This window comes from Ranitomeya variabilis, chromosome 4 (genome assembly GCF_051348905.1).
Source record: "Ranitomeya variabilis isolate aRanVar5 chromosome 4, aRanVar5.hap1, whole genome shotgun sequence".
In the NCBI taxonomy this organism is placed as follows: Eukaryota; Metazoa; Chordata; class Amphibia; order Anura; family Dendrobatidae; genus Ranitomeya; species Ranitomeya variabilis.
In genome coordinates this window covers 722,828,706-722,842,286 of record NC_135235.1, presented here as the reverse complement: position 1 = coordinate 722,842,286, position 13,581 = coordinate 722,828,706, and the positions used below count along the sequence as shown (strand labels likewise).

Sequence of the window (13,581 nt, the reverse complement as noted above, 5' to 3'; positions counted from 1 at the left end):
GTCCTCTCTAAGATAATGAGCCATACCAAAATTTTGATGGATTCCCCATATCTTGGGGAATCACATGAATCTCCATGACATATTGATAAGAATATCGTCTTTTTGTATATCCTTATATGTACCTGCCTGCAATACTTACCGTCTTACTCCGCACGTTGGGTCAACCACCAGACAAATCTGAACAACAGACATCCTAGGTTTACCGTGTTGGATATGTGCCAGTGTTTCTGGTCCAACAGTTGGTATCCTAGTGGTATCGGGCAACCCGCAGCCAATATGCCTATATTATGCACTTTTAATGCTTATGCATCTTCTCAATATCCTGTACAGGCCGATAAATCAACTATAAAGTTGAGCTCGAGATACTGGCCAGACTCACCCTCTACGGACATTTCACCCCTATTCGGTCACTATGAATGGGTATGGGCGCTAAAGTATATTTCTAGGCGTCTTAATTAGCCCACAATGGGCCCAATATTATAGGTGATCGGATTTGGTGTTCAGAAGGGGAGTCACAGTAATAGAATGTGAATAGGCAGTATCTCAAGTTGCCTAGGAACATCAAGGGACGCGCTGATACTATGCATGTTTAATGCTTGGGCGCTTGTATCTGCGGCGCTTGTATCTGCAGCGTTCCTGTGCCCCAATAGCTGGCTTTTGTCACGGACGATGGGGGCGTATCTGACGCTCTCCGATTGTTTATGGTTGCCGAGGCAACTTGTGCTGGAGGCGGCATGCGCAGTTGGACCACCTCAGTGTACTCCATTTCCACGGGAGACTGAGGACCGGAAGCGGATATGGATTAGCGTCACTAGAGGGCTGCCCTGTTTCCTTGGTGGCGTGCGGTCCAAGGTGAGCATGCGCAGTGGTGTGCAAGGGCGCTGGTAGGATTAGATCAAGGCGCCTTCTATTTTGCCTGCACTCCGGAATGGACATGCGCAGTTGATGGCCCTGGACGCCAGAGGAAATGAAAGGGAGGAGCCCTGTGCGTGATGAAGTTGGCGGTAGTTATAAAAGTAGGTACTCTTTATCTGGCAGATTGTTACTGATCATCAGATATGACACACATAATCTTTGCATCGGCCTCCTGATGAGCCTTAATGGGTGAAACGCGTCGAGGCGGTAATTAGTAATGGCGTATGGGAAACCACCGCAGACACATCTTGAGATGAGTATAATTATATCCCACATATTTTGACATATATGCAAGGTGTTTGTGCTACCAGCACCGGATTGATATGCAGGGGATTAAACTAATGACGCATCTATCTAACCAAATGTAGGAGTTATCCTCACTGCAACTATCTATGGGGAATATACAGGTCATTTGGTGATCCTTGCTCTACTATATGGGATATTTATAAGAGTGATATGCAAATCACTCAGGTTGGAATATTAGTTTTCTCCTACAAGTGCGGTATCATCTGTTGTCTTAATCTATATGCGCCAAGTGTTCATACATTGTTTTTATATATTTGGGGACCCAGCTTTTCCCTAGTACAGGCAGCCCTCTGTTTAGTGTTAGAGGACCCTCTAGTCTGTGGGTAGAGGCTTTCACTAGCGGCGGTAGGGTGTATCAGGGCCTTCAGGGTCAGCCATCGTGGAGCGGGGGTTCCACGTTTCCCCCTAGGGCGTCAACCTCCGCAGCCAGGTAGGGGCGATTACAGACGCTGGAGCTAGGGGTGTCTAGGTTTCCCCTTTAGTTTTCTGGGTATTTTTCTGTTTGAGCACGTGTTTTGTTTTGTGTTTTTTTGGTCACTTTAGTTTGCCTTGGTTTTAATAATAAAAGTATTTTTATGTTAGGGTATTTAATTCATGATTTCTACCTTACGATACCCTTCCTCACTTGGGTTGGCGGATAGACTTAGACAGGTCTTCCTCATTTCCCGCCCAGCATCTATCCTTATTAAGGATGATCCTGGACACCCCTAGAGGGTTGGAATCCTCCCTTGAGACAAGCCCGTGGTCCTTCAACAGGGAGTCCCCCCGCACTTGGTCACTCATCCCCACATTCCGGGTCGGAATGGCCATCCGGCAATTCTGGCAAATGCCAGAACAGCCTGTCTGGTCGTGGGCTATCTCTTCTGCTACATCTTTAAAAAAAGCGGATTCTCAACACAGGGCTGGTTTTCAGCCCCGGTCCGTACCTGCCCTCATTCCTTCTGATTTGCTGTGAGGATCCTTTGGTCGGATAATAGCAATGGAGGCAGTTCCCTTCACTCCGCTTGTTTTTTTCTGCAGGTCAAACAGGTTTCCAGAGGGTAATCTCTGAGCATCTTTCTCGTCCGGGGGAGATCCCTTCTCCCGGTTCTATGGTTGCTAGTGACTACAGAGCGTCACCACACTGCTCAAGGCCTCTGGTTATCTCAGGAATCCAGCCTCCCGATCCCTTTTTTTCTTGGGATCCCAACGGTACCTCTGCTCTTACAGCAGGCCCAATGCCCTCTGACAGGTCTCCCCATCCAAAATTCAGTTGGATATTATCATGGCTGTGCAATACCTCTATTACCTAGCAGGTACCCGCGGTCAGGCACCTTCACCTACGTACCTCACACTCTCATGGGCCGAGATCTATCACTCGGTGGTTTCGGCAGTACTCATCCCAGGAGTAGAACTCTGGGCGGCAGTTTTCTTCCTCAGCTGCCAGGGTCTCGCCTCAAGTGAGTGGGAACTTCATCCGGAAGTCTTCCAACATATCTGCCTTCACTGGAGCACTCCAGATGTAGATCGGATGGCGTCCAGACTGAACGCAAATGCACTCGAGTTCATGATCCGGACTTGAGACCCAAAAGCCATCACAGTGCATACTCTGTTTCTTCTGGGATACCAGCTCCATCTCGCCTCTTTCACTAGCTCCGAGGGTCTTTAGGATGCGGGAAGGCCCCAGTGGTCCTGGGAAATCTACACTGTCCAAGTCAATTTAGACGAGTCTTCGGAGCTGGCCGCTCTGTTCCTTCAGATCTTTTTTCCTTCATTACCATCTAGGCAAGGTTGTCCTCAAGCCGTCCCCATCCCTTGTTACCAAGGTGGTATCGTACTTCCACTGTTACGAGGGTGTCGTTCTTCCCTCTTCTCTTTCGGCTCCAGTCCACAAAACGGAATGGGTTCCCCATACCCTGGACAATGTAGAGCCCTGAGTAGGTACGTGCTGAGGACAGCGTCCTTCGAGAGGATGGACACCTTCATTTGGGCTTCTTGGCGTTTTTTTCAGGAAGGCCTTAGCCGTTCTTCTTCGGCCATGTTAGCCTGGTGGATTCTTTACATCCAGAAGTCCTTCTGTGTTAGACTTCAGCCTTTTTTCACTCCACTCGATCAATCGAGGTTTCTTGGGTTCCAGACACCAGGCTTCAACAAAGCACGTCTGTCAGCTTCACGGGTTCGTCCAGTCCGCATGCACCCTTGAAGCACTATACTTTCCGGACTTCCGCAGACGTGAGTCTGGGCAGGCGGACTCTGCAGGCCGCGGTGGCGCACTTGTAAGTAGTGGTTACACAGGGCCTGATCTGATGTTGTTCCCACCCAGGGACTGCTTTGGGACGTCCCACGGTCTGCGTCCCCCAATGAGGCGAAGGAGAAATAGGGATTTTTGTGTACTCACCGTAAAATCCTTTTCTCCGAGCCATTCATTGGGGGTCACAGCTCCCACCCTGTTATTAGCTTGTCGTTGTTTTATAACATATATTTAACGTGCTATACTCTCATATATGATTTGACATACTATACTCTCACATGTTATTGATCTCCTCCTACTGCTTTTGCACCGAACTGGTTAGCTGAGAGCCAGCAGAAGGGTGTATACTGCAGGGGAGGAGCTAACTTTCTTTGTATCACTTAGTGTCAGCCTCCTAGTGGCAGCAGCATACACCCACGGTCTGTGTCCCCCAATGAATGGCTCGGAGAAAAGGATTTTACGGTGAGTACACAAAAATCCCTATATTATTTATTTACAGCGCAGTAGCGGCTGATGAATACACCCATCAGCCGCTCCAGCTCTCACTGTTATTAGCGGCTGTAGGTGTCGGATGATGGGAGCTGTAGTCCCATCAGCTGACATCAGTGACTGGAGGTAACCTTTATACCTCTGATCACAGGTGAGCGATCACGCTGTCTTCTGACAGGGTGGGAACCGCGGCTCTCTGACCGGCGGGGATGATTTTACCGTGGATTAGAAGTGCTACGCCGGTGTTTACCACGCTGTCAAACAGCTTGGGAAACACTGGATTTTGTGCTGTGCATGTTCGGCTATATTTGGCAATTTAATCGACGAATAAATCGGCGAATATTGCAAATTCGGCGATCGTGAGCCAAACCGAACATTGAAATATTCGCTAATCTCTAGTCCTAATACTGTGTGAGGTTCTGTGGGGCCATCATACTGTGTGGAGACCTCATACTGAGCTACATGGGCACACAGGAGAACAATTTCATTGTGGTGCAGGAGATCATCACACATCCTGCATCCCATAGGCCAGTGCCCATATACCCATCATACATATCCTCCATCCCATAGTCCAGTGCCAATATAGCCATCATACATATCTTCCATCCCATAGTCCCGTGCCCATATACCCATCATACATATCCTCCATCCCATAGTCCAGTGCCCATATAGCCATCATACATATCTTCCATCCCATAGTCCCGTGCCCATATACCCATCATACATACACTCTATCCCATAGTCCAGTGCCCATATACCCATCATACATATCCTCCATCCCATAGTCCAGTGCCCATATACCCATCACACATCCTCCATCCCATAGTCCAGTGCCCATATACCCATCACACATCCTCCATCCCATAGTCCCATGCCCATATACCCATCACACATCCTCCATCCCATAGTCCAGTGCCCATATACCCATCATACACATCCTCCATCCCATAGTCCCGTTCCCATATACCTATCACACATCTTCCATCCCATAGTCCCGAGCTGGGTGGCGCTGAGCAGGGAGTTCCTGGAGATGTGCTGTTATGTAACCTGGCAGTGCGGCTCTGTGTGCTGCCGCTGATGATGCGGTTTTCTACGCCGGTAACAATAGAGTGCGGCAGTAATAGAGGAGGTGATTCATTTCTGTCCTGTGCTCTCTGCTCCTTTCTGTGGGGCAGACAATGGCAGGAGCTTATGTTCCCAGGGATGCTAGATTTCTCCCACCCGGTCAGTGTCTGCTGAGGTGTTGTGGAGTGGGAAAACTGTTGCTCATAGCAACCAATCACAGCTCAGCTTCTTTTAAACAGCTCTGGGGAAAAGAAAGATGCTTAGTGATTGGTTGCTATGTGGAATGGACGTGGCTTGTCATATACACACACACACACACACACACACACACACACACACACACACACACACACACACACACACACACACACCTTCTCATTTTTCTGTATTTTCATGACTATGAAAATTGTGCATTCACACTGAAGGCATCAAAACTATGAATTAACACATGTGGAGTTATGTACTTAACAAAAAAGTGTGAAACCACTGAAATTATCTACTATATAATTGTCTAAGGATCACTTCCGTCTGTCTCTGTCTTTCTGTCACAGATATTCATTGGTCGCGGCCTCTGTCTGTCATGGAAATCCAAATTGTTGATTGGCCATGGCACAGTCCAGCCGCAAAATGGCCGCTCCTTCCTCCCCGCAGTCAGTGCCCGCTCCATACTCCCCTCCAGTCAGCGCTCACACAGGGTTAATGGCCGCGTTATGCCGCGGTGTAACGCACTCCGTTAGCGCTGCTATTAACCCTGTGTGACCAACTTTTTTACTATTGATGCTGCCTATGCAGCATCAATACTATAGTAAAAATATCTAATGTTAAAAATAATTTTAGGAAAATTAAAAATCGTTATATACTCACCATCCGTCGGCTCCTCGGATCCACAACAGGCCTTTCCCGCTGCTCGTGACGATCCGGTGACCGCTCCATGCATTGCGATCTCGCGAGACCACTACATCATCATCTCGCGACACCGCAAGGCACCGCGCGACCAATCAGCGACATTGCCGCAGGATTTAAATCCCGCTTCGCTGATTGGTCGCGCCCAGCCGACATTGGCGCGGGATTTAAATCCCACTTCGCTGATTACTCACGCAAATAAAAAATCATTATATACTCACCTTCCGCCGCCCTTCCCGCTCCTCGTGACGCTCCGGTGACCGCTCCATGCAAGCGGCAGGTTCCGGTGCTAAGGATGGTATGCAAGAAGGACCTGCAATGACATCATGGTCATGTAACCACGACGTCCTCACAGGTCCTGCACTCATACCAACCCTGGGACCGGAAGCTGCCGCTTGCATGGAGCGGTCACCGGAGCGTCACGAGGAGCGGGAAAGGTGGCGGAAGGTGAGTATATAATGGTTTTGATAATGACTTCAACGGGCCTTCGGAAGGTGATTATATGTTTATTTTTTATTTTAAGTCTGTATACTACGTGGCTCTGTGCTGTTTACTCCATCGCTGTGCAGTATACTATGTGGCTGTGCAATATACTACGTGGCTGGGCAATATACTACGTGGCTGGGCAATATACTACGTGGCTGGGCAATATACTACGTGGCTGGGCAATATACTACATGACTGGCCAATATACTACGTGAACATGCATATTCTAGAATACCCGATTCGTTAGAATCGGGCCACCATCTAGTGTCTCATATTCTAGGTTCTTCACAGTAGCCACCTTTTGCTTTGATGACTGCTGTGCACACTCTTGGCATTCTCTTCATGAGCTTCAAGAGGTAGTCTCCGGGAATGGTCTTCCAACAGTCTTGAAGGCGTTCCCAGAGATGCTTAGCACTTGTTGGCCCTTTTGCCTTCACTCTGCGGTCCAGCTCACCCCAAACCATCTCGATTGGGTTCAGGTCTGGTGACTGTAGAGGCCAGGTCATCTGGTGTAGCACCCCATCACTCTCCTTCTTGGTGAAATAGCCCTTACACAGCCTGGAGGTGTGTTTGGGGTCTTTGTCCTGTTGAAAAATAAATGATGGTCCAACTAAACGCAAACTGGATGGAATAGCATGCCGCTTCAAGATGCTGTGGTAGCCATGCTGGTTCAGTATGCCTTCAATTTTGAATAAATCCTCATGTGAGCCAGTTTCTTTGTAGCAGTTGATGGTTTTGGCCACTGCACTTGGGGACACTTTCAAAGTTTTCCCAATTTTCCAGACTGACTGACCTTCATTTCTTAAAATAATGATCACCACTCGTTTTTCTTTACTCAGCTGCTTTTTTCTTGCCATAATACAAATTCCAACAGTCTATTCAGTAGGACTATCAGCTGTGTATCCACCAGACTTCTGCTCAACACAACTGATGGTCCCAACCCCATTTATAAGGCAAGAAATCCCACTTATTAAACCTGCTATAGGAAAAAAAAATGGAGACACATAGCGCAAAATAGGGTCTTATCCTTTAGATAACCAAGAGAGCTTTCTTAGAATTGCTCACCTGATTTTGTTGAATGAAGAGCATGTAGCGATTTCGGCTGCTGCAGATCCACAAGCCGATCAACGGCCGTATGACAATATAAACTGTGCAGGAGGTGTGGGTTAAATCCGCGCTGCCTTATGATGAAGTTCCAAGGATAATAAATTTAAAAGGTGGTTTATTCAATGCGTTTCAAGGTCAGTGCGACCTCTTCTTCAGGAAATTCCACATACAACATACAGATACAACGTGCTTACATTGTTTAAATACCAACAGAGTTTAAAAAAAAAAGACAGATGGTCAGATGACATATGGTGTCAAAGTTCATGGTTCACAAAAGGTTATTACAACTTTGTTGGCACAGAATTCATTGAATGATAATCTTGCATTAATTTATATTTACAGGATATTAATTTAAAAGAGATGGTAATCAGTTGGTTAAGTAAATAGGTTAAATGTCTCTTCAATGAAAAAAAGAAAAAAAGAAAAAAAGAGGAGGATAGCTGATAAGAACCTGTGAGATGAGATTCCCCAGTTACCAAGGTCTGCTGCATAATGCCCAGGTTACTGAGCCACACGTTTCCTTTCTTTGCATATAAAAGCTATTGATTATTAAGTTTGAATTCCACCTTAAACAAAAAATGTATTATTAAAAAAAGAAATCTTTTATTATTAAAACAACTACTAAAAAAAATAAAAATATAAATTCCTGGACAGATTGTCTCTATTTCTCTTTTGGGGTTGTTCCATTCTATAACATCGGGATTTTTTTCTTCCTTCACTTTTACCAAGGCAAACATTGGAAGTAATTTAACTCAATTGGGAGCGACATGGCACTGAGCTCAAAGCAAAAAAAAAAATATATATATGTCCACACTCCAATCCAGGAGATCGACACCAATACAAACCAATCCGTCGAATTAGAAAGAACTGCACTGCTGATATTGATTATAAGGAACAATCCACCATATTGAGTAAAAAATTTCGTGCTCAGAACTATCCCACAAATCTAGTAAAACGAGCCTTTGATAATTCTATGAAATTAAATCAAGGAGCACTACTAGATCATAGAGTAAAAAATCCTGATGATAAAAAATTTAAGATGAATTTTATAACACAGTATAACAATGAACATAAAGAAATACGTGATGTTCTACAAAAAAACTGGTGCATTTTATTAAATGACCCCGTTCTGAGTAAAGTTCTTTCTAGAAATCCTAAGATTACCTTCCGCAGAGCACCTACCATCAGGAATATTATAGCACCGAGTCGTCTGAAACCCTTAAACAATCCAAGGGATAATCATATTACCAACACAATCAGAGGGATTTATAAATGTGGATCAAAAAACTGTCTATGCTGCCAAAACATCAAACATAAAGCAGACAGCATTATCTCTTTTGCCACCAAAGAGAAATTTATGATCTCTCATTTTCTGAGTTGCAATTCAGAATATGTAATTTATGTAATTGAGTGCCCTTGTGGCAAACAGTATGTTGGTAGAACCATTCAACCACTCCATCTACGGCTAAATTCACACAGGCACAACATAAAAAAAGGGCCTCCTTACCCATGGACTATCTAGACATTACACTCTAATACATAATAAGGATTTTAATAATTTGAAAATCAGTCCCATTGATCACATCCCTGAAAAGGTTCCCAACAGAATTATGAAATTAAATAGGAAGGAGGTGTATTGGATGTACAAACTAGGGAGCTTGAAACCGCAGGGTCTGAATGAGATCACTGAGGCTTTCATCTAATTTGGTAATATATATATACAGAATTGTCTATGTAATCTCTATTTTCTATAAATGCTAATCTATATATATATTTTTAATTCATGAAAATTATCAAATAATTAGTCTGATGTATTTATTGTCCCTTGATATGAACAATGTTTTTAATTATTTAATTATTTATTTTTTATAATTTAATCTATATATCCTAATTTGTGAGAAATATATTTAGTAAATAATTAGTCTAGTGTGTATATAGCCCCCTGATGTGGTTGATGATTGGTTTGTATTGGTGTCGATCTCCTGGATTGGAGTGTGGACATATATATTTTTTTTTTGCTTTGAGCTCAGTGCCATGTCGCTCCCAATTGAGTTAAATTACTTCCAATGTTTGCCTTGGTAAAAGTGAAGGAAGAAGGAAAAAAAAAAAAAATAAATCCCGATGTTATAGAATGGAACAACCCCAAAAGAGAAATAGAGACAATCTGTCCAGGAATTTATATATATATATTTTTTATCTATTTTTTAGTAGTTGTTTTAATAATAAAAGATTTATTTTTTTAATACATTTTTTGTTTAAGGTGGAATTCAAACTTAATAATCAATAGCTTTTATATGCAAAGAAAGGAAAGGTGTGGCTCAGTAACCTGGGCATTATGCAGCAGACCTTGGTAACTGGGGAATCTCATCTCACAGGTTCTTATCAGCTATCCTCCTCTTTTTTCTTTTTTGCTTTTTTTCATTGAAGAGACATTTAACCTATTAACTTAACCAACTGATTACCATCTCTTTTAATTTAATATCCTGTAAATATAAATTAATGCAAGATTATCATTCAATGAATTCTGTGCCAACAAAGTTGTATTAACCTTTTGTGAACCATGAACTTTGACACCATATGTCATCTGACCATCTGGCCTTTTTTTTTTTTTTTTTTTTACTCTGTTGGTATTTAAACAATGTAAGCACGTTGTATCTGTATGTTGTATGTGGAATTTCCTGAAGAAGAGGTCGCACTGACCTTGAAACGCGTTGAATAAACCACCTTTTAAATTTATTATCCTTGGAACTTAATCATTAAGGCAGCGCGGATTTAACCCACACCTTCTGCACTTATTAAACCTGACAGGGCACACCTGTGAAGTGAAAACCATTCCCGGTGACTACCTCTTGAAGCTCATCAAGAGAATGCCAAGAGTGTGCAAAGCAGTCATCAAAGCAAAAGGTGGCTACTCTAAAGAACCTAGAATATAAGACATAATTTCAGTTGTTTCACACTTTTTTGCTAAGTATATAATACCACATGTGTTAATTCATAGTTTTGATGCCTTCAGTGTGAATGTACAATTTTCATAGTCATGAAAATACAGAAAAATCTTTAAATCAGAAGGTGTGTCCAAACTTTTGCTCTGTACTGTACATACATACACTCAGCTTTATATATATATATATATATAGAGATAGATAGATAGATAGATAGATAGATGGGTTTTTTTATTTACGTTGGAGGGCCCAATTCCAGCTGTTGTTGTCGGACCTGTGATTTCTATCTACACCACTGTGTACAGGATAATAGAGTATAATAAAGTAGTTATGGACGAGACTTAACTAACATTGTGCAGTGACTCTGCTTTCCATAATGTGATGGATATTTCTTGTTACTGAAACTATGATTGGCGTATTGTAATAACTAGGCCGCCCTATACTATCGAGTACTTGGGGGCGGGGGGCATTCAGCCAAACTCTGTCACACCTTCTTACACTGTGTTCCAAATTATTATGCAAATAATATTTCCTCATATTTTCTCTAAATTACCTATCTGAATTGCAGTCATTGTTATTTTCCAGTCATCTACTATTCTAGTATAATTGCAATGTTTTGGAACAAACTGCCTATGAAACCAGTATCTTTTAAAAAAAAATAAACACTCAAAATGCATGTCCCAAATTATTATGCACAGCAGAATTTTCAACCTTTTTTGTTTTATTTTGAACAAAAAGATGGTCAATTGTGAAGTTATAAGCATTATCAGCTTATTACAAAATGAAATCAAACAGTTTTCAAGTGAAAACTTTATTCTAGGTGATGTTACATTTGCACATAGGACCCCTTGTTCGAAAGAAGCTTCTGAACTCGCTCGTCCATTGAATTTGTCAGTTTTTGGATGGTTTCTGCTTCAATTGTTTTGCATGTGGACAGAATACCCTCCCAGAGCTGTTACTTAGATGTGAACTGCCTCCCGCCATCATAGACACTCCTTTTGATGATGCTCCAAAGGTTCTCAATGGGGTTGAGGTCAGGGGAAGATGGTGGCCACACCATAAGTTTGTCCTCTTTTATGCCCATAGAAGCCACAGATGCAGATGTGTTTTTTGCAGCGTGATACGGTGCATTATCATGCATGAAAATGATCTTGCTGCGGAAAGCACGGTTCTTCCTCTTGAACCATGGCAGGAAGTGTTGTTTTAGAAACTCCACATAGATTATGGAGTTCATCTTTACCCCTTCAGGGATCATAAACGGGCTGACAATCTCTCTCCCCATGATTCCAGCCCAAAACATTACTCCACCTCCTCCTTGTTGACGCCTTAGCCATGTTTTCATGGGGTGTCCATCAACCAGCCATCCTCCACTCCATCCATCTGGACCATCGAGCGTTGCACGGCACTCATCGGTGAACAAAACAGTTTGGAAGTCAGTCTTCATGTATCGTTTGGCCCACTGGAGCCGTTTCTGCTTGTGTGCAGTAGATAGAAGTGGTCGACAGGATGGCTTACGCACAGCTGCAGACCTCTGAAGGGCCCTGCATCTTGTTGTTCTGGGGACGTTGGAGGCACCAGCAGCTTCAAAAACTTGTCTGCTGCTATGACAAGGCATTTTTGCAGCTGCTCTTTTAACCTTACACAATTGCCTGTTGAAAGAGTCCTCAATTTTTCCTTATCAGCACGCACACGTGTGTGCTGGGAATCAGCTACATTCTTCTTGATTGTGCGATGATCACGATGAAGTATCTTGGCAATGTTGATTGTAGTCATGCCTTGACCTAAATACTCCACAATTTGTTGCTTCTCAGCAGCTGACACATCCTTTTTCTGTCCCATTTTGGCAAAAAATGTAGGCTGCTTAATAATGTGGAACAGCCTTCTTAAGTAGACTTGCCTTTATTTGGACACCCCTGCCAAACTAATGTGCACAGGTATCTGCAATTGCTTTCAGTGATATAAAGAGCCCTGACACACATCACCATCAATGAGTTTAAATGACAAACAAAAAAATTCTAATCTTATCACTCAATCTTTTTGCATAATAATTTCTAACACCGTGTAGATGCCATGTTTGCTTTACACAGCAGCAAGTGGTTAAACTGCCAGGGTTTTTGTGCAGCCGCTCCTGTGCCGTCCCTGTGGTGCACATCTATGCTCTGGGACCCAAAAGAGTTAATTTAAAAAAAACAAACAAACAAACAAACAATAGTTTGTGTGAAAAAATAAAAAATGTCTTCTCCCTTTCCCATGTTTTTTTTTCTTTTTACAAGAATTGTTGGAGCCAATTTTCTTTAGAAACATTTCAATATCTATTTTTTTTCTGGTGTTTTTCCTGTAATATAGGAAAGCCTAAGGCCAGAGATAAACCCCATAAATCACTGTACATGGAGACTTTAGGATCAGATCATTTCTGTCCGCGTTGATTGTGGAAACAAAAAAGCTTTTCTCAAAACCTCAAACTTCTGTGTGTGAATCAGACCTGAGATCTAACGTGATAGAAGATTCCAGTGCGGGGAAGACGGGAAACCTTCATATAGAGGCCGGTGGGGATGGAGTCAGTGACCGACTCTGGACAGATCTGTTTCTAGAGCCGCAGTAGAAGATGAAGATGTCGTCCTCATCATGAAGTCGTTATTTCTCCTGTCACGTGTAATGAATATCTCCTGCAGTATTACTAATGCCGATTCCAGGGTTGGTAAATGAGACAAGAATTAGCGTTATGGAAGATGAGTCTATGAGGAACGTATTCAGCTGCCGACTCCGAGGAAGAACCTGCTTGTTGTCTGTGGCCTAAATATATAGGTCTTATTAGTAGATGTAAAGAAGGAAACTAAATACTCAAAAATAATAAATCTCCTCATATGTTTCCCTTATTATCTCCAGTAATTGTATTATTACACAGGATTTTTATGACGTTACATCTCATCTTCTTCTCATTCAGGTCTCTACAATATCGGATCCTCTCACTGAAGATCTTCTACAAAAGAGAATTTTCCTGCTTTACCCATCAAAGATGGATATGGACAGAGACCAGATGGCGGAGAGGATATTACACCTCACCCTAGAGATCCTCTTCCGGCTTACTGGAGAGGTGAGAGATTCTGATGACGTCACATTACATCATTCTTATCTATG

General features: G+C 43.0%; 2 protein-coding genes across 3 annotated transcripts in view; one reads left to right on the top strand and one right to left on the bottom strand.

Moving 5' to 3' along the window:
• Positions 1-13,581, bottom strand: part of LOC143766657 (uncharacterized) — a 1,190,188-nt gene that overhangs the window by 486,631 nt on the left and 689,976 nt on the right. The gene's annotated exons all lie outside the window — the stretch shown is intronic.
• LOC143766658 (uncharacterized) overlaps positions 1-13,581 on the top strand; it is a 113,589-nt gene that overhangs the window by 28,232 nt on the left and 71,776 nt on the right. For both annotated transcript variants that reach the window (XM_077254485.1, XM_077254484.1), the window contains exon 2: positions 13,388-13,537. In XM_077254485.1, the coding sequence (XP_077110600.1) occupies positions 13,388-13,537 (150 nt within the window). The remainder of the gene's footprint in view (positions 1-13,387; positions 13,538-13,581) is intronic.